Source organism: Podarcis vaucheri (assembly GCF_965113315.1).
Source record: "Podarcis vaucheri genome assembly, chromosome: 2".
NCBI lineage: Eukaryota > Metazoa > Chordata > Lepidosauria > Squamata > Lacertidae > Podarcis > Podarcis vaucheri.
In genome coordinates, this window is record NC_138760.1 from 34,459,329 (window position 1) to 34,479,696 (window position 20,368).

Here is a 20,368-nt window from a genome sequence, read left to right on the forward strand (position 1 = left end):
TTTTTTAGGTTCTCTATCGGTAGGAGAAAATAACAGAGACCAACCAGAGAATATTGAGAAGCAAAGCAGCTAGTAAGCCTGATCTTTATTAAAGCTGTTGCAACACACAGGAGGCAGGAAGAGAACCCCGAACCATGCGTGCAAGCCCTTATATAGACTTTTGAACTGCCCAGCCTGGAGCTCAAGACCACCCCTCATACATCATACATACATCACAGAAGGGGTGTAGCCCAAGACCACCCCTCAATACATCATACTTACATCAAAGAAGGGGCGGACTACAAGAGAAATCTGAGTGCCTTGTTTTTATCCTGATTGCCAGGTTACCTGATTGGATTACCTGGGCATCCAGGCCACTCTTTTGTTATGATAACTACTCAATTCCTGAATCCAGGTCACAGGCTCACCCTATTCATATCTTAAATGTACCCTTGAGACAGGATCTGTGAGCAAAGAGATGATGGGGAGGCTCTCCATTTTCTTTGACCTTGCAGAGAAATATTTGAGGTCAATTTGGAAGAGACAAGATGGTTTCAGGATTTTTCCTGTACTGATTCAGACATGTAGTTTAAATATTTATGATTGTGTTTGCCTGGTACACTTATTTTATATCTTAGACCTTATAATTCTCATAACATTGTGAATTGACCCATAGTAGATATTTGCATGCACCTTGATAAACAAACCAGTTCGTCCGTCCATAATTTGATGTGTGCAATGCATCCTGATAGTTGCTGGGGGGGGTTGGGGGGGTGGAGGGCAGGATATATTCATTGTGTGAATCAGTTTCTCCTTTGGATAGAGGATAAAACTTGTATAAGTTGCTTGCTTCACCTTTGGAAGAAGGTGCAGGATATAAATTTAATAAATAAATAATCACACCGGAATGTTGGTCAACTGCTGTGTTCAGTGGCGGCCCTCGGGGTCACAAATTTCAGCTGTGCGATACCAAAGAATTTGCCAACCCCCCACCTCTCACCTTCCATTCTACATCATAGTTGCAGTGCCCCGAGACTTGGCACCCAGTGTGACCAAACCACCTCTGCTGTGATCATTGTAATTGCTTACAGGAGGCCAAGAGATGAGAGGCTGAGGTTGCAATTTTAATCGCCACTTAGGTGGGAGCAAGTCCAATTCCCCCCATGCCTTTAAAAACAAAAAACTTGTACAGTGGTACCTCGGGTTAAGTACTTAATTCGTTCCGGAGGTCCGTTCTTACCTGAAACTGTTCTTAACCCGAAGCACCACTTTAGCTAGTGGGGCCTCCCGCTGCCGCTGCACCGCCACTGCACGATTTCTGTTCTCATCCTGAAGCAAAGTTCTTAACCCGAGGTACTATTTTCTGGGTTAGCAGAGTCTGTAACCTGAAGCATATGTAACCCGAAGTACCACTGTATTACTTTTCTCTCAGCAAAACATTGCATTTATTAAATTATCACTTACTTCAAGCAGAGCAAGGCTACTTGAAATGCCCCCCCCCACCATGCTGAATTCGGAGAAATAATTATTTCACCTCTGTTCAGTGGATCAGCAGAACCAGACAATGACTTGAAACTCATTCCTTTTCAACTTTTTATTTATTTCACTCAGTGAAAAAATGAAAAAGAAGGCAAATTCCTTTTGAAACACGAAACAAGTGGTGTTGAGATGCTGCAAGCAGCTTGTTACAAGAGAAGCGTAATCAGGAGGAGAGCCAGGAGGAGGAATCCAAATGAGGGAGAGAGAGAAGTAGTATTGTTGGCTTGGGTACATGTTACATTTTTTATAGGACTGTCGTTACCAAAAACACCCTCTTTGTGTGTTTTTAACAGGCCACAGGAAGATTCACTTATGCAGCCCTTCATGTTGTAGTTTATGACATTCTCGTCTGTCGATGTAACAAAACTAACGCAGTAAGTGTCTGAGCCAGTACAATCCACCACTTCTGCGGTACACTTTCCTGTGGGAGAAAAGCAGCCCGGGCAAGACTTTCCATTGGGCTTGGTGCTCTGTGGTGGAAACGTAGGAGTGGCCGGTGTGCAGTCAATCTCCTTGCAACAGGTGATGCTTTCCCGCATGAAATTCCCTTTGCCATGAGTCACCTCGATCAATCCCAATTTGCAGGTCTCGGAGGATGCACAGCTCTTGCTTATTTTTTTGTCTTTTGAACTGGGGACTTCGAGCAGAGAGATTGAACAGGCATCTTGGCCACTGGGACAAGGCCGCTTCAGACCCGTGCAGTTGTTTGTTCCCTTGCAATACTCACATTCCAAAGAGGCGCCTGTAGATAGAAGCACAGAGATCAGGAAAAAAATCCAGGAGAGTGTTCATGGTGATGGGAAGGGCACAGAGAGACACCTAAGTGTTTTAACCATCATGTGGGCTGGAGGGCAGGGAGCAAGTCCCCTTGAACTCAGTAGGTTTTACTTCCAAAGTAGCCCTTCTTAGGATTGCACTGTGTGAAAGCACCTCTGTGCATTTAATGGACATGCAACATGGAGAAAGGACATCAGTAAGAGAGCCAGGAACAAACCATGGCTTCAGATCCTGGCTATGTTCTGAAGCCATAGTTGAAACAAGCCACAGTTCCGTAAGTTCAAATGTCCCAGGGACACAGGGAAGAGATGAAGAGAGCAGCATGCAAGCCTGTGGGTTATTCTCATAGATGGAAACCATGGTCTTTACTTTCAAAACTAATACCATGCCAGTATGCTAAGACAAACTTAAGAGTTCACATTTTATGGGGTCTTCTGCCCATTGCCAGCAAAGGTTACCTTTGATTGAAACCTCATGTCCTTGGGGATGCTATCCATGGGGCCATTTAATCAATCCCTTGCTAACGAGCTCTTTTCATCCTCTCTGTTTTGCCTCATGGGTGACCTCCAAATCTGCTCTACCACCTTCCTGGAAGTGGGGGGGGGGGGGTCCAACCACTCTCTCTATAGGCCATCTGACAGATCAGAGCTACTCTCCAATGAGAGATGTCTGGTTGTTTATTCCAAGTTGCATGACCTATCTGAGCTTTAGTAAAATGCAACTGGGAGGAGAGCCTGCCCCAGAAATAGCAGAGAGCCCTATGACTGGTAAATCCCCCAGCAGCCATCAAACCATAGAAGGATTTTTTGGTTTTAACTTCTGTCTTCAATTACAACATGAGGCTTATTGGAGTGAGCTGTGAAAGAAGCAGCGTCATTGAGTTTGGGGAGGATGGCACTCATTTGCAGATTACCTTGTTAATAGTTACTAGTTAAAATAGGCTACTGCTTGGTGTGCCTGCTGTAGAGCTAATGTTGGGGAACCAGGCTGAAGGTCCTCCTCAATTTCCTCCTGCTTTTCTACACCCCTCTTCATAGTAGCTAGTACTGAATGCTGTTGAAGGCTCAAGTAACCTGATCCCAACTCACTGGCTGCAGAGTAGACCAGCCTGTGTGGTTTAGAGGGGGAAATGTTCATTTTGGGCAACATTTCAGCTCAGTATGTAGGAAAGGTAAATGTGTTCTGTATTGGACCCATTTTTTATTTTTTTTACATTTCTCCATGTCAAATGTCATTATAATGCACAGAAGTCCTTTGGTGCCTGAAGCAAGTGTGGTCCACCAGAGGTTGTTTGGCTACAAATTGCATCACTCTTAGCAATTGGCCACGCTGCCTGGGGCCAGTGAGAATCAAAGCTCCATATCTGGAGGGCTGCAGATCCCCCCCCCACCCCTATGATAAAGGATGATGATGATTACAGCTCCTTAGCTAGAACACATCCATTGAAATCAATATACGACTAACAGTGGGTACCACCCTAGGAGTCAATTCTGGTCTATAAAACAGCACAATATCTGGGGTTTGATGGTTCAGGTAAGGCATCGTTAGCCATGCTAGTAACACCCTCCTCCCCCCGATGCTTTGAACTCCTAGCTTCCATCAGCCCCAGCCGGCATGGCCAATGTTCAGGAATTATGGGAGTTGTATTTCGAAACCTCTGCAGGGGCACCAGGTTGGAAAAGTCTGATATAAGGGACTTTCTATGGATGTCACTGAAATTCTACAGCGCTGACCTTATTCATCAGAATTTACCAGTTTGGATTTAATCAGTTAATTGACCCGTTTGTTGGTTGCATCCTTGAATGCTTTGGTTGCAGTTCTACTGAAAGTTTCCTAAGGAGCAAAATCATACCTGCATTTTTGGCCAGCATGTTCTGTGTGACACTTAAGGATCCGTCATGTGGCTCAGGTGTGATCTCCAGGAGTTCGCAAAGCAGGGCATAAATATTCACACTTTCAAAAGGATCCACCTCCAGACCTTTCTTAAAGGCTGGTCCCACAGCTCGGAATATAGTCTTCATGTTCATAACCTCATTGTCAAATCCATGTTCACCTTTATTGAATTGCACTTTGATTCTCTGGAAAGGAAGGACAGGGCATAACCTACTGCACGTTTTGCCTTGGTACTTCCCCAGCTTTCCTATGCGGTAACAAAGCAACGAAACAGCACATTTTTCATCTGTTGTGCTGTATATCAGGGCCAGCCCTACCATTAGGCACAGTGGGTAGGACAAAAGTGAGCTATTTGAAATGTGCCTTGTGTCCCCTAAGCTAGCTTCGCAGTAATTGAGAAATGAACTTCAAAACTGAGAGCTTTATATTTCCTGAACAAACATGCATACTACCTGGTTGCTATAACCCAATGTATTGCTTTGCAATTAAGAGTGCCTCTATACAACCTAAGAGCACAACCTCTGGCTGTGCAGTCCATGTACATGGCAGATAAGAGACAGATTTCTGTTTGTCTCTATACACCTGTAAGGATACTAAGCAAGGTCTTGTTTGAAGAGTGAGTCTGCAATCATAACCTCTAAGGAAGAATCCTGATGGAACACAGCCAGGGCTTACTCCTGGCTAAACATGCATGAGATTGTGCTGCGAGGCTGCAGTTCTTTGCAAGCTTATAGGAAGTGCACCCACTGAACAAAGTGACACTTGCTTCTGAGTGTGTATGTATGCATGCATGGGAATGGGCTGTAAGTGTCCATAAGCAAAAGCTGCTAATTACGGGGCAAAATTGTTTCTCTGAATGAGACAGGAAGCTCTCTCAATGCGACACTTCCTTAGAGTCCTAAGTATCCATAATGTAACAACTGCAAAAATCAGGATGACATAAAATAAAAGCATGAGGTCATCAATATGAACTCTGATATTCAAAATAGGTTGGATATACATTGACCTTTTTAATGTTTTTAGAACGATATTAGCTATATCCTTCTAAAACGTCACAGGGCATACTGCTAAAAAATGTTCATTACCTCTGCAGTTTCCCTTACTACTGGTTCATGGTTGCTCTGCAGTGCCTTCTGGTGTCACATTTTAATAATGCATTGTTAATGTTCTAAGCAACACATAACATGTTGCTTACATTTTTGAAATTATTTCCTTAACCCTTTCTTAATGTTATAAACCATGAGTGTAGATCCCTTCATAGCCTCTCCTGGATTCTAACACTTGTGATAACTTGATAGTTCCTGAGTCCACTAGGAAGTCCACTGTAATAAATATAACATAAAATGTACTTTAACTTGATCTGTTTGAGAGATGATTGAAGTTAAGGCGTGTGTGTGTGTGAATACAAACATGTTAAACATTTACTATAACTAAATTGTTAAAAATCTGGTTTAAGCAAAATTTCTAATATAAACCCAATTTTTTAAAAAAATGTATTGAACCCATCTGGTTCAGTGTAAATGCCACGTGAAACAGTCAACCTGTCATACTTACATCAATACCTCCACTAGAAACAAAACAGGGGGGCATAAATATTGATGGGATATCACCATAATTAACCGCTAGGCTATGTTATGTTGCAAAGGCTCTCATATTGCTCAACTGGATCCATATTCCCGATTCAAAGTTTCCCACAAGAACCAGGATTTCAAAACTAGCCCTTTCTTTCAGATTCCTTGGTCAACAGAATGGATCTGGGGAGCTTACGACAGGAGATGGGAGCATATAAATTACAAGAGCAGGGCTCAGTTCAAAGACAGACTTAGGTGGCGGCCATAGAAGTGGCAACCCTCTTCCTACTCTTGACTTTCTTCAGAAGGAAAGGCAGCATGAGAAAAGTGAGGCCAAGGAAGGTCAGTTCTGGTGATTCCACCACCACATATCACTAGGTGGACAGGATGCATCCATGCTTGTTCGGTGGGAATGGAAAGCAAGGATTACAAGCAGACAGAAACAGAGAACTGTTTTGCCAGAATGCACAAAGGGACAGCATCTACTACTAGGACTGGCTCTGCCAGGCAGCAGGGTGAAGTGACTGCTTTAGGCAGCACCATCAAGGAGATAAAAGAAGACAGGGATTGCTGTCAAACTAGACTTTTTCAAGTGTTGGCCCTTGCAGTGGTGGATTTAGGGGAACGTGACCGGTTTGCCTGCACTTGTGCTGCAGGGGGTGCTGCAACAATGATGTAGAATGGAAGACAGGGAGTGGGGATGCCAAATTTTAACATCAAACAGGTCACCACTGAAATCTGAAAGCCCAAAGTCTGCCAGTGTGGGGAGGTGCTATTTGAACTCCAATTCAGGCACCAAAACATCGCTGTCTATGCTTCCCCCTGCCCTCCTAAGTAGACTTCCCTTCCATTTCTCATGAACAAAACAAAAGACAGAATATGGAAAGGAAAGAGATGAGCTGGAAGTACAGTGGATAAGACCATACATACCCCGTGGATCACATAGCCGGGGTCACCGTACAGCACAAGAGGCGTGATCCGTGTGTTGTTGGCATAATGAAACCTCCTGGGGAATTCCTCCTTCTTGTAGACATGGAGCTTGGGGTGAGCATTTTTCAGGGCTTCATAAACTTGTTCTAGTTTCCCTGGCTTTGGTTCCAGGAGACCATGTGGCCCATAGTCTACCAGCTCAAACTTAATGTCCTGGAAAGAGAAGTTCTGCACTTTCTGAAGGTGAATTTCATTCGTTTTTATCACCGTTTCCATGCCGTGGTCAGATGTGATGATCATGTTGAGGTTTGAGCTCAGTCCTGTCTCCTCAAGGCGCTGCCTCAAGTAACCCACCGTCCGGTCCACCTGGCTGACCATGTCTTTCCTCTCCTGGGATTCTGGGCCATATTTGTGTCCAGTGGAGTCGGGCTCACCAAAGTAAAGGGCGACGAAGTCAAGGTTTTCCTCGAGGAACCACTTCATGACTATGTCAATGTTCTGTCTCCACTCCGTCTCGTTGTTGTACTTGTGAAAGAGTTTCTCCACCCTCTTCACCATCACCTGCTCTCCATGGTAGGTGGCGTTTCCCCCAGGGAAAAAGAGGGAGGCTGTCTTCAAACCCTAGGATGAAAAACCACAGACCTAGAAACTGGCACAATAATAGATCCAAACTGCATATGATGCAAACACAGGTTCTCTGGCCTTGGGTGCACAATTGGACATCCTAAATCCTAAATAGCCCTCAAGATTGCCGAGAAAGCCTTGGAAATGCATTGCCAGTAGTATAGGTAAAGTTACACCTGCCCGTATGGGCCAGTCGTGTCTGACTCTAGGGTTGTGCGCTCATCTCACTTAAGAGGCCGGGAGCCAGCGCTGTCCGCTGGTCACGTGGCCAGCGTGACGAAGCTGCTCGGGCGAGCCAGCACCAGCGCAGCACACGGAAACGCCGTTTACCTTCCCGCTATAAAGCGGTACCTATTTATCTACTTGCACTTAAGGGTGCATTCGAACTGCTAGGTGGACAGGAGCTGGGACTGAAAGACGGGAGCTTCACCCTGCCATGGGGATTCGAACCGCCGACCATACGATCGACAAGTCCTAGGCACTGAGGTTTTACCCACAGCGCCACCCGCATCACCTAGTAGTATAGGGCGAACCCTCAAAAGCCAGCACAAAGCTGGGCAGCTCAGGGCTTGCCAGAGCATCCAGTGATGCAGGTGGATGAGGCTTAAGTGCCTCTGTAAAGCTCTTCCTTTCCCTCCATGCATCTGTTTGTCTGCTAAGCAAAGCATAAACACATATTTATTATTCATTCATTCATTAAATAAAACCATATGTGGAAAGAAACTCATAACTGCATGCAATGTCAGTTTGGGTCCTTTACTGGGGTGGTCTGTGTGTGTGTGTGTGTGTGTGTGTGTGTATGTCTGCATGCAGCAGAAGGAAAGTGTTGCTCTAGGATCAGGGCAGTTCAGTCCCCATCAGGGAAATGAACAGGAAGACCCTCAAATTCAGCTGGGCTGGCTGGCCAGATTTTGAAGTAGGTGAAGTAATAGGCATCACCATCTAAAGAAGAGGCCCCCTGTGAAACCATCAAGTCCAGAGTGCACCTTTTTGGAGAGGCCCATAGATCCTGCCCCAACAGGTGGTTTGGCTTCCACTGGGAGATGATTCAAAGAAAGGCATCCATATGTCATATTGTGTCTCTGGGCACTGAGCACAAAGATATACAGCGGTTCTCCTGAGATTTCTTGTCGAGTGTGTGGCCTCTGTCATCGTGATGTGTGCTTTGGTAACCATAATCACAGAGAGGCCAGTTCCTGACATCCATCACTTTGCCATCCTGCTACATGATGGGGGCTCATCTGATGTCCAGCTCCTTGGGGGCAGGCCCTTCAACAAAGGGTCCAATGTTTCTACCCCTTGAGGGAAGGCCCTTCAATAGAAACATCTTTGACAACCTTTCTCCAAGTCTTCTGGCCGTGGTAAAGGTAAAGGTAAAGGGACCCCTGACCATTAGGTCCAGTCGTGACCGACTCTGGGGTTGCGGTGCTCATCTCGCTTTACTGGCCGAGGGAGCCGGCGTACAGCTTCCGGGTCATGTGGCCAGCATGACTAAGCCACTTCTGGCGAACCAGAGCAGCGCATGGAAACGGCGTTTACCTTCCCGATGGAGCGGTACCTATTTATTTACTTGCACTATGACGTGCTTTCGAACTGCCAGGTTGTCAGGAGCTGGGACCGAGCAACGGGAGCTCACCCTGTCACAGGGATTCGAACCACTGACCTTCTGATCAGCAACTCCTAGGCTCTGTGGTTTAACCCACAGTGCCACCTGCGTCCCTCTGGCTGTGGTAATGAATTCCTAAAAACTTCTTCAACGGGCTGATTCTCCAATTAATTTTAAGATAGTAGTTTTAGAACAGGGTTGGGGGAAACTGTGACCCAAACTTGGGTCTCCAGCTGTTTTTTTTGGACTACAACCCCTGTCATCCCTAGCTAGCAGGACCAGTGGTCTGGGATGATGGGAATTGTAGTCTGAAAGCAGCTGGAGACTCAAGTTTGGGAAACACAGCTTCAGGTGTTGTTGGGCTCCCTCTCCCAACAGCCCCAGCCAGCCAGCTTGGCCACTGAGAACAAAGCCTGAAGGGCACCAGCTCCCCCCCCCCATCCCTACTTAAGAAAAACCTGTGACATTACCAATGTCTGTGAAGATGGTGTGTGCCTGGATGCTTTAGTTTAGTTAGCAAGACCAGGGATGGGCTCAATGAAAATGATGCAGAGGAAGGTGCAAAACTAACTTCATGAGAATGTGGAGCTTGTTGGTCTGTCTGTCTGTCTGTCTGTCTGTCTGTCTGTCTGTTTCTTTCAGTGGCAAGTTCCAGAAGAGGGCCCCCATTTTGTTCCCTAGAAGTGTTGTGGGTTTATGGCTTACCTGCCTTTGTGCTGTGATCCAGATGGGGAGGCTGCCATTGTCCCACCACTCAGACTTCCCCTGTGTGTTGTAATAAGGAAGCTTCTGTCCGGTGCTGACATTGAACCACATGTTGTGAACCACACCATGGTTCTCAATGTACCTTCCTGCCAGGGGAGAGTCGAACTTGGCATTAGTTACAAGCTGTCTGCTAGTAGGAGTGGGTGGGTGCATCTCCATTTGCCGTACTTGCTGGACTCTGGGAACTGTGTCAGAGTCCCTTCCATAAGAACATTAAGAAGAGCCTGCTGGATCAGGCCAATGCCCCACCTAGTCCAGCATCCTGTCTGGCAACTAGATGCTTGTGAGAAACCTGCAAGCAGGACTTGAGCACCAGAGCACTCCCACCTCCTGTGGTTTCCAGCAACTTCCATTACCGAAGACTGCTGTAGGCCCAAACATTCAGAGCCCTCAGCTGCAGACCAGTCAAGTCTTTGCAAATGGTAGGATCTTCCCAAGTTAGCCCTTGAACTTTGCAGACTCCGACAGACTCCCTGTCTTCTAATTGGCAGGAGACTGGTGCAGAACCTTCTTGGGGCAGATCAGCCTCAATTCTAGGTATTCTTCCAGTAGACTGTTGCCAGCATGAAATTGCTATGTCCCCTTCTTCTCAGGCTCATTTTGCTCTGTTTCCCCTGCCTATGTTTCTCCTTTGCCCTCTGCTGTGGGCCAACTGCTATCTCACCTATGCCTGTTCCAGCATCACAGAAACTGATGCCAAATAATTCCCATGGATGTGGCTTAGTTGCCACCCTTGGGTCCACATGCCAGTGTGTCACTGATGGTTGACCTGGCTCTTGAGAATCCAGCACAGCAAGGAGTCTAGGAAGGTGATGCTGTTTTGGACTTCAGTTCTTATCAGCCCATGTCACAGGTTTTGCCCTTCACACTTTTAGCCTTAAACAACTTGGGGCCAGGTCTCAGGTGGGGCAGTGCTAAGAGTAATGCATTTCCAAGAGGTTTGCTTAAAATGCACCCCAAACTGAGCCTTTAGCATTATGGCTCCTGTCCTTAAAGAGCTGCCACTTCTGCTTCCTAGGGCCCCACTGTCCTGTCCTCATCTCTCCCAAGTGACCGGGCACTCACCTGTAAGCAGAGTGAAGTGGCAAGGGCTCGTCTGGGTGACAAAGGGAGGTGTGATATAGCGGGCCTTCACCCCATCATAAGCCATGGCATCCAAATTGGGGGTGTCCACATCCTGGTCATAATTCCACCGAAAACCATCGAAGGAAACCAAAAGGAGCTTGCTGCGGTTGCTTGCCCTTTGCAAAGGGGCACAAGTTCCGAGAGCAAGGAGGGTAGCCACCAAGCCCAAGGAAGCAAACATCTTTCCAGGAAGGTGAGAGAGGGAGAGAGCGAGCAGGGAGAGAGTAAACATAGGAAAGGCACGGATTATATATGCATGGCAGGGTCTCAAGTTCACAGCTCTATCTGATCTACCTTTCCACACTTGGCTTGGGAACAAGTTCCTGCTGGGGTTCAAACTGTTTGTCAGCTTAATGCACAGTCAGCTTAATGTTGTTTTGTGCGTGTGCATGGATACATGTGTGCGTTGAACATGCGGAATTTGATGATAGTTCAGGCTTTATTTCTCTCCTCCCCCACTCGACTCTCAGCACTGGTTATTTTCTGTAATAGGGCATGAACTGTCTTGCTATCAGTCCTGGAAGACCTGCAAGTTGGTGTGGCTGGATGGGGAATGGAAATAACACTAGAGTCAGCTGTGGAGGAGGACTTCTGGCAAGGCAAGATGGTGAGCGCCATGGCTGCGGTGAACTCCTAGGGACCGCCAGCACCAACCAAGCTGCCTGGCTGGTCCCTGCGCCACCTTCAACCACCACCAACGCAATCAAAGGGGGAGCCCAGGGCATCCAAAACAACAAGCGAAGAGGCCGCACAGAGCTTCCTCCTCCAGATCATTATCCCATGGGGACCGAGAGCGCCCCAACAAAGCTCTGGGACCTGGAGGCCTCTGGAGCTATACAAATAATGAAGCAGAGACACACCCTGAACCATGCACCAACTTATCGCTGCCGCCGCCACCAAGGGAGAACATCATGATGGAAACCAGAGTGCACGGAAACACCATTTACCTTCCACATTCAAGAACAGTCCGTAGTTTATCTCTAGCAAAAGATTTCCCTCCTTTCAAGAAGGCATGTTTAAAGGAAGACATGTGTCAGGGCTGCTACCCAGTCCCAGCTCACATAGGACCACGTTAGCCAGCGTTCACGTTAAAAGAGTCTTTATTGGGTTACAGGTTCCATTTCCAAACTGCAATGTGCAGCCCCACGTCTTCTATGTCAGACCGGCGAAGACCCGTCTGAGTCTCCGCCTCTAGCACACCAGCTTAATACCCTAGCCTTGCTCCACCTCCTGCGCCTTTCCCTCCGTCTCTGGGTCCTTCTGCCCCCCGTGGTCTCTTCTTTCCTACTCTCTTCTGACGCGGACCCCCCTGACCCTTCCGCCTCCTTGCGGCGGGCTTTGGGACCTGGCTCACTCTCCGGGCTGCTTACTGCGCCAGCTTCCGCTGCATTTGAACTTGGCGCGCGCGCCCAACTCTCTACCTTCCTCTTGATCGTTTCGTCGCTCCCGGAGGTGGGCGTGACTACTCCTGACTCATGCCCTCCCTCCTGCTGAAAGCCTCCGGAACCCGATGTCTGGTCCCCTTTCTCCCCGCTGCTCCCGGCTGGGCACGTGGGTCCCGATCTCCAACTGCTGCTCTCTGATCCCTCTCTGGACCCTTCTTCCTGGGGTGTCCCCCTGCTTCCCCCCCTTGCTCTGACCGCTGGCGCTCCCTTCTGGGAATCCTCGGACTCACTGGACAGGCTCGGTGATCTCGGGTCGTCATCCCCACTCATCCTTCCTTCGTATTCCTCCCCCTCGCTCTCTGTCTCCTCCCTTCTCTGCGTCTCTGCTCCTGAACCCCTGACAACATGGATGGAAGGTTTGCAAAGTATCCCAACAGATATGTCGTGTGTTAACAAATGTTTTGGAGCTAGAGGCCAGAGAAGCAGCAGTGCCATAGCCCTGTGACAAAAACAGCTGCCAGTAATCATTGACAAGCTGCATCTTTTCAATCTCAATCATTCATTCCCCAATGCCTCTCCAAAGCTGTTCATACAGGGTGGGAGGAAAGGGGAAAAGCTAATTAAAAAGGAAAGTATTAAAATTCATCAAAATGGGGCAATCTAAAATGCGAGCAGGCATAACTAAATGAAATAGATAATATACCATCACCAAGAAGCTGAAATACAAAAACAATCTCTCTGTATCCCTCTTTCTGTACTCTGCTTCTCCAGTTCTCCAGCCTGAAGATATCTGGTTCCACGCATTTCTCTTCTGCTGCCCTCTGGTGTACGGAGCTCCTTCCATGAACATATATGCTGATCTGAACATGCATGTTGCAATGTCCCTCTTTTCCTTCCTGCCCTTCTGTAAATTCTCCCCTGCTGCCCCCAGCACATAGAGCTCCTTCCTTACGCATGTATGTTGATCAGAGCTCTCTCTCCCCCCACCCCACCCCCTTTCTACCTTTCCAGACCACCTCTGTTGTTTTGGGTCTGCTCCCTTAATCCCAGCTGCAACCAAGTTTGGAGCACGTGTAATACCGTTTGTCCATGTCCCTCCCTCCCAACCCTTGTCTCTCCTTCACCTCCTTCTGTTGTTCTCCCAATTGCACTTCCAATGATAGAGCTGGATCAAGGAGCACCAGCTCCTTCAGGGAGAGTGTGGCTCCAACCAGGGCTGGCAATTTACTGACTTGGATGTTTATTGATAGCACTGCATAAGTCAGCATTTCTCAAACTGTGTTCCTGAAAACTTGGGGGTTCCAAAGGTTAAATCAATAGTGCATGGCAGAATGGCACAGGCAAGGACAGTCACTTGGTGTCCTCATGCTGCTGGTCACTGAGAGGTGGAAGGACAAGGCAGCTAAGTGCAATGTGGCCACATCAGCAGAGCCCATCTGCTCCTCCTCAATGCCTCCTGGTAACTGGGTGCAACACACCCTTTACTGGTGTCCTGTAAGCAATGGTGTCCTGCTTGCACCACCCCTTTACTGGGTTGAACAGGCTGTTCAACAGGGCCTGTCCGCCCATCAGGCAAGGTGAGGTGGCTGCTTCAGGCGGCAGGATCCAGAGGGGCGGCAGATCCAGCCCTCCAAGGAGCGCATAACCCACAGCTGTTGGTGGAAGGGGAGCTGCTGGAGGAAGAGTGGGCAAAAACTTGGAGTGACAAGGCAAAGCAGAGGGAAGAGACTTGGCACCGCACAGCTGTGCAACAGCAGCAGCCTGGAGACTTTGCAGACAGCAGCCCCCCTACCATGTCTTCCCATAATCCTGACACTAGGGATTCTCCAGGGTGGCCACTATAGTGCTGTGGTACACCTGCCTGTTGTGGTAGGAGGGGCTTGGGAGGGAGCACAATACATTATGCCTCAGGCAGCAAAATCTCCTGGCCCGGCCCTGGTGTTCTAGCACTTGTTATGGGAATCCTTTCTATCAAGTTGCACCCTGGTGGCTAGGGTTAGGTGTGTTGCTCCTTTAATGCTAACAGAGAGATAAGAGCTAAAGCCTTAAGGGTGGCAGGCTTCTCCCCTTAAGGGAAATGAAGAGATTGACAGCAAGGTTTTTTGAAGTCTCCAAGTTGCCACTCTCTCTGGCTCTTTCTTGCTTGCTTTCCCCAATAACCCACTTGTAAAAAAATATTTTTTTCTGCAAGGGTTCTGCTGAAGTTATGCTTAAAATGAAGGGTTCTGTCACAACAAAAAGTTTGAGAACCATTGGTGTAACTAATAAGTACCGATATTTACTCACACAATTCATATTTCACCCAATAACAAAAGTTTTCTGATTGGCTTCTGAAATAGTAACAACAATATAATAAAAGAAACAAAACTCTGCCAACTCAAAAACAAAGTAAAGAAATACAACCACAGAACCACATCACTTTAAGAGAGCAGGAGCTTGAAACCCCCCCGAGCCAAGTAATAGGAAGTCCACGTTATCATTTTAAAAGCTGGAGAAAATCAAAACATCATTGCCTGCCACTGAAAATACATTAGAGAAGGAGTAAGGTGCAGGAAAAGGGATGCAGGTGGCGCTGTGGGTTAAACCACAGAGCCTAGGACTTGCCAATCAGAAGGTCGCGGTTCAAATCCCCACGACGGGGTGAGCTCCTGTTGCTCGGTCCCTGCTCCTGCCAACCTAGCAGTTCGAAAGCACGTCAAAGTGCAAGTCGATAAATAGGTACCGCTCCGGTGGGAAGGTAAACAGCGTTTCCGTGCGCTGCTCTGGTTCACCAGAAGCGGCTTAGTCATGCTGGCCACATGACCTGGAAGCTGTATGCCGGCTCCCTCGGCCAATAAAGTGAGATGAGTGCCGCAATCCCAGAGTCGGCCACGACTGGACCTAATGGTCAGGGGTCCCTTTACCTTTACCTTTAAGGTGCAGGAGTGCCAACTTGGCCCCATGACTGTGGGTGCCCAGGGTCATGAGTGCCATGCAGCATGCATGGCCCTGGCACTGAAATTTGTGGGTGTCCGGCCCCTTCGTGGAGAATTTTGTGGGTGCTTTGGCATCCAGGGTGCCAGGGAGTTGGCACCTATGGCCAGGTGTGCTTTTTTGGGAAGGGCATTCCACAACTAGGCAGTGTGGAGGAGGGCACTTCTGTGAAAAAGGCCTTTAGTTCTCATGAAAACACAAGCCAACATTAACTAATAGTTAACAAAAGCTTCAGGCTGGTTTAAGCACTTTTATGCTCCATGGGTCTCGATGGGAAAAGCTGTGTGGCTCCACCCAGAGGTCTGGAGATGGAGACACTTCCCTCCTCCTTTCAAACACAAAGTTCATCAGAACAACCAGCTGTATTCTGCATTCCCTGAACTTTCACAAGATTCTGCAGGCTGCTAGAGAGAGGATTAGGGGGAAGCCCTTTGGCTTAGCCCCTTCTAATGTACATGCCCATTAGCAGCCCAGATCCTCAGGATAGGGCAAGGTATCAACATCTAGAATAAAGGAAATGCACTATTTATTTGTTGGATTTGTCCTTCCTCACAGGAGCTCTGAGCAGCCTACATATGGTCCCCTGCAGTGAGATCTGCTTAGCTTCATTGCTTCACCTCCTTGGCATAATGCCTGTCTCTACTCTCTGTGCTCCTGTGAGTAGAGTCACCTGCAGGAGAGATGTGCAGGGCAGAAAGAGAAGCAGGTCTCTCTGGTATCACATTGTAAGGGGTATCTCACTGGCTGTGCCTTTTGCCACTGCACTGTCTTTCAGCTCTTATTTTGCCAAGTTATCTACACATCACTTTGTGCTGGCTTGCTGTTGTTGCACAATGCAAATTTGTGACAGTATTTTGCTATACTGAGCCTTCCTGTAGCCCATGGAATCCTGCCTTGAGGACCATTTATTCAGGTCCCCCTGCCCTCATTTGCTTCTGATGTTTCCACCCTCTCAGCACATCCATGTAACAGCCGCTGCAAAACTCTTCCACATGCAGGAGCTGTGATGTTTGAAAACTGACCTCCATGTAGATACCCACAACTGCATACAAAGCCTTCATGTCTGTGGCAGCAGCCACCAATAATATATCCCAGTGGCCTAGAGATTCTCCTTGCAGTATTCCAGCAATGAGCCATTTCCAGGGCATCATTCACACGTGCAGGTTCGTCACTAAATGGGTTTAACCTCATGCGATGACTTGCATGTGCAAATGACAGACTGAATCCTTTAGCATCTTCACACATGACCTCTGGCTCGAGGCTTTTCAATGGAGTCAGTTTACACATTCGGTGACGAATATAGAAGAATCGTGGGATATTCTATAGGGGTTGTCAGGAGTTCAGCCTACACTCAAGTGGGACCCTGGCAGAGACACATGCCCGACTGGCATGTTCTCTCCCTCCTAGTCTTCAAAAGCTTTCTTCAGCCCAAAGACAGCAAAGAGAAAAAGAACAAAGGACAATAGTCCCACTTCATGGAACACAGTAACACAAACATCCTGTCTCCGTCACTTCCCACTCTGTGGAGTCAAAACACACACCGTCATGTGATAGATAAAAATCCCATGACTGCAATCATAGATCAGGAATTCTAACAGGGGTGAATGAGGTCTAGTGGGGTTATCCCCCACTGCAGTGGGGTTATCCCCCACTGCAGAGCTCTGTCACGCAGACACAGTTTTCAGCCTACATAGGAAGAAGTGTATTTGCTTCACTTGGATCACTTTCCTTGGCCAAATAATTCAACTAGAAATGCCAGGCTTTCATCCTCAGGAAACTTTCGGATCTGCAAGTTGCATTGGGGGATGTTGCAGGCTGAAAACCCCCTCGCTGTGGGTTTTGCAGAGCTGCATAGCCTTCTCAGATGCCTCTCTTCTGTGGCCCTGAGGACTGTGGAGCAAGCAAACCATCCATCTGCCGCCTCACAGCCCTGACTGAGACAGGCGCGACCTGACCTTCAGCGTGGCAGAGTTTTATTATGTCGACTCTCCGCTTTATCAATTGCTCTTGCTTTTTATGACTTCTCTGGGGTTTTATCACTGCTGCTGACTCACCTCGCAGTGAAAATGGGGATTAATATTTTAAGGGAATTATGTCATGCGGCTCCCCAGAGGCCCCCTGCAATCGACCTTGGTGCCTCGCCTCGCGTCCCCCTCCGCTCGCTCGGTGGGTTTTGAGTTCCCTCCTTAGCTGCTCGCTTTCTTGCCTGCTTTGCCAGTCTTTCCGGTTGTGGGAAGAAAAACGAGCGGGATCAGCTTTATGGGATCATCTGTGCATCTCCCCACTGGCTGTGCTGGAAGGATAAGGGCTGGGAGTTAAAAGCCACTTTCCCTGTGCCACAAATGCTCAGGTTTCTTATTCCCTTCAGCCCCTTTTCTTAGATCTCATTTCCTGTCTGCTGTAACATTTGCTGCACTGACTCTCTAAAACAGGAGCAGCCCCATGAGGTGCCCTCTAGATGTGGCTGAACTACAGCTCCCACCCTCCCTGATCTTTACCTGCAATCCCTGCATTGAAGGGGGTTGGACTAGATGGCCCTTGGGACCCCTTCCAGCTCAAAAATTGTATGATTCTATGACCATCGGCCACGCTAGTTGGGGCTGAAAGGAGTTAGGAGTCCGGCAACAACTATAAGGCACCACCTTGGCTTAAAGGTAAAGGGACCCCTGACAGTTAGGTCCAGTCGTGGCCGACTCTGGGGTTGCAGCGCTCTTCTCGCTTTACTGGCCGAGGGAGCTGGCGTACAGCATGTGGCCAGCATGACTAAGCCGCTTCTGGCGAACCAGAGCAGCACACAGAGACACCTTGGCTTACCCACCTTTAAAACATGTTACACACCATGTGCTGCCACCAGCTCCATGGTGGTTTCGGATCCCATCAAGGAGATTTGCAATCATTGTCCTATCAGTTATGCAGCAGATACAGTGCTACCTTGGGTTACAGACGCTTCAGGTTACAGACTCCGCTAACCCAGAAATAATACCTCGGGTTAAGAACTTTGCTTCAGGATGAGAACAGAAATAGTGTGGTAGCAGTGGGAGGCCCCATTAGCTAAAGTGGTGCTTCAGGTTAAGAACAGTTTCAGGTTAAGAATGGACCTCCAGAATGAATTAAGTTCTTAACCCGAGGTACCACTGTACTGGTATCAGTGCAGCCCAAGCACTATCAAATGTCAGAAACCAAGACATGCCAGAATGAATTGTGTAGGAGCTTCCTCTCCTCTCCCCTAAGTGCCTTTCACTGTTAGGTACAGCTGTTCAGATTTTAAATCATCCACCTTACGGGTTTGGCTTTCTCAGCATCTTCGAGATACGTTATTTCTTTGCCTGCTACTAACACTGGCTCAGCCTCTGCCTACATTACCGTAACAGACAGGGCAAATCCTATCTATGCCCTCTTTGCGAAGAAGCCCCATTAAGTTCACTGAGGCTTACTCCCAGGGAAGCATGTCTACTGTCAGATTACAGCCTCAGAAATGTAGGTGGCTCCTTGCGAACTGTCTTTCACCATTCCTTCCCTTTGCTGTAGATTCCAAGTGGCTTTGGACATCCAAATACGGTGGCAGAGTAGAAAAATGTTTGCCACCTTAAGCTCCTGCGAAGAAAGGTGGGATATAATGTGAAAGATAGAAGATAGATGATAGATGGTAGATGATAGATGATAGATGATAGATGATAGATAGATAGATAGATAGATAGATAGATAGATAGATGATAGATAGATAGATAGATAGATAGATAGATGATAGATAGATACTGTAGATTGATTAGATTAGCTAAAACTGGATCTACAAGGGCCTGTCTACATCACTCACAACTACAGGGTTGAATATGCATGGGTCTTCTTGAGACTGCTGAAATAAAATACCCACATAGCAAGGGAATATAATGTTCTGTTGGAAAAGTGGCAGTGCAGTCATCATTAGGCAAGCAAATAGCACTGTGTTAATTATTCCACGTTAAATGGTCTTGAGAATGGCTCCTAGAATGTGTATTTGCAACTCTAATCAATACTTGCAATAAGAGAGCCCGGTCGGCAAATTTATTCTGAGTTATTCCTTGCACTTAGCATCAAAATGATACCTGGTGGCCTCTGTACCGGAGCAGAATGGGCAGGGCAGAGTCTTTGTTTCTTAAACAGAGAACAAGCATTTCCTTGACTCAACATCAAACACAACAAGGTAATAAAAGAATCAAGCAATGCATCCTATCGCTTAGATCACTCCTGATCAGCATAAAACAGAACCTTCCTGGATTCATAACATAAAGGCACAAACACCTTGACTGTTGGCACAGAAGCGTGCAAACCTATGTAGGGCTTGCCTGTTAAAAGGTTCTGTGTGTCAAAAGCTTGTCTATGCTTACCTAAACAAATGTGTGCGCTCTCTCTCTCTCTCTCTCTCTCTCTCTCTCTCTCTCTTGCATCTCTTGGGATCCTTCCATGCTTTGGCTTCCCAGGTGAGAGTAAAGACAAATCAGGAAGTACCTAATAAAAGATGATGATTTTATTCTGGAGGTCTCAATGCAGAAAATTCCAAAAGGCATTTGCACCCACCCACCCTCATGCTCATTAATATGGGTCACAACCCACCAGGAATTTCTCCTGAATAAGCTCTGTTGGCATGAATGGGAGCTGCACTCGCCAGCTGAGTATTCATTTATTTTACTTATTAATTTTGTTGGTCAGTTTATCTTGCCCAGGGCAACCCAAAGCAACTTCAAACAATCAAATGAATGAATAAATGAACAAACAAACAAACACACCCCCACGTAGATACATTAAAAGCAAAGGGGGGGGGGGAGAAATACAGGCAAACCCCTGTTTTCTGTGGGAGTTATGTTCCAGGTCATTGTGTGTGTCGGTGGATTGCATGTAACCCCACCCTGCCCTGTACATCCTGTTCCACCCCACCCTGATGTCTTCTGGATGCAAAAATGACCCGTGCATTCACAGTTGCACATTCTTTGAATGTGCGCAAAATAGGAGTTGCCTGTACTTTAAAACCGTCTCCCACTTCTAAAAGGCCACAGGTAGTTAGACCAAAGGCCTGGTTATATAAGAAGGTTTTTGTCTGGTGCCTAAAGATATATAATGATGGCTCCAGGTGAGCCCATTGGTCTGATCTGTTTGTATCTCACTCTGATGCCCACCGACACCTTCAGAATCTCCTGCCTATACAGCTGCCGCCTCATCTTGCTTCT

At 47.4% G+C, this 20,368-nt stretch overlaps 1 protein-coding gene and 1 long non-coding RNA gene across 2 annotated transcripts in view; both read right to left on the bottom strand.

Annotated features, from left to right (window-relative positions):
* Window positions 1-20,368, bottom strand: part of LOC309525625 — a 76,696-nt gene that overhangs the window by 47,232 nt on the left and 9,096 nt on the right. The gene's annotated exons all lie outside the window — the stretch shown is intronic.
* Window positions 1,559-13,336, bottom strand: ENPP7 (ectonucleotide pyrophosphatase/phosphodiesterase 7). Its single transcript, XM_082213780.1, has 6 exons — window positions 13,319-13,336; window positions 10,750-10,990; window positions 9,625-9,770; window positions 6,690-7,310; window positions 4,148-4,373; window positions 1,559-2,260 (listed from the first exon to the last, which is right to left on the bottom strand). The coding sequence occupies exons 2-6, from the start codon at window positions 10,988-10,990 to the stop codon at window positions 1,665-1,667; spliced, it is 1,830 nt and encodes a 609-aa protein (XP_082069906.1). The 5' UTR covers window positions 13,319-13,336; the 3' UTR covers window positions 1,559-1,664.

Excerpts from the sequence above, each read along its gene's own strand:
- ENPP7 (XM_082213780.1), bottom strand. The coding sequence starts at position 10,990 with ATGTTTGCTTCCTTGGGCTTGGTGGCTACCCTCCTTGCTCTCGGAACT. Across the intron at positions 9,771-10,749 it reads CCACTTCACTCTGCTTACAG|GAAGGTACATTGAGAACCAT; the intron begins GTGAGTGCCCGG and ends CTCCCCTGGCAG. Across the intron at positions 2,261-4,147 it reads CATGCTGGCCAAAAATGCAG|GCGCCTCTTTGGAATGTGAG; the intron begins GTATGATTTTGC and ends TTCTATCTACAG.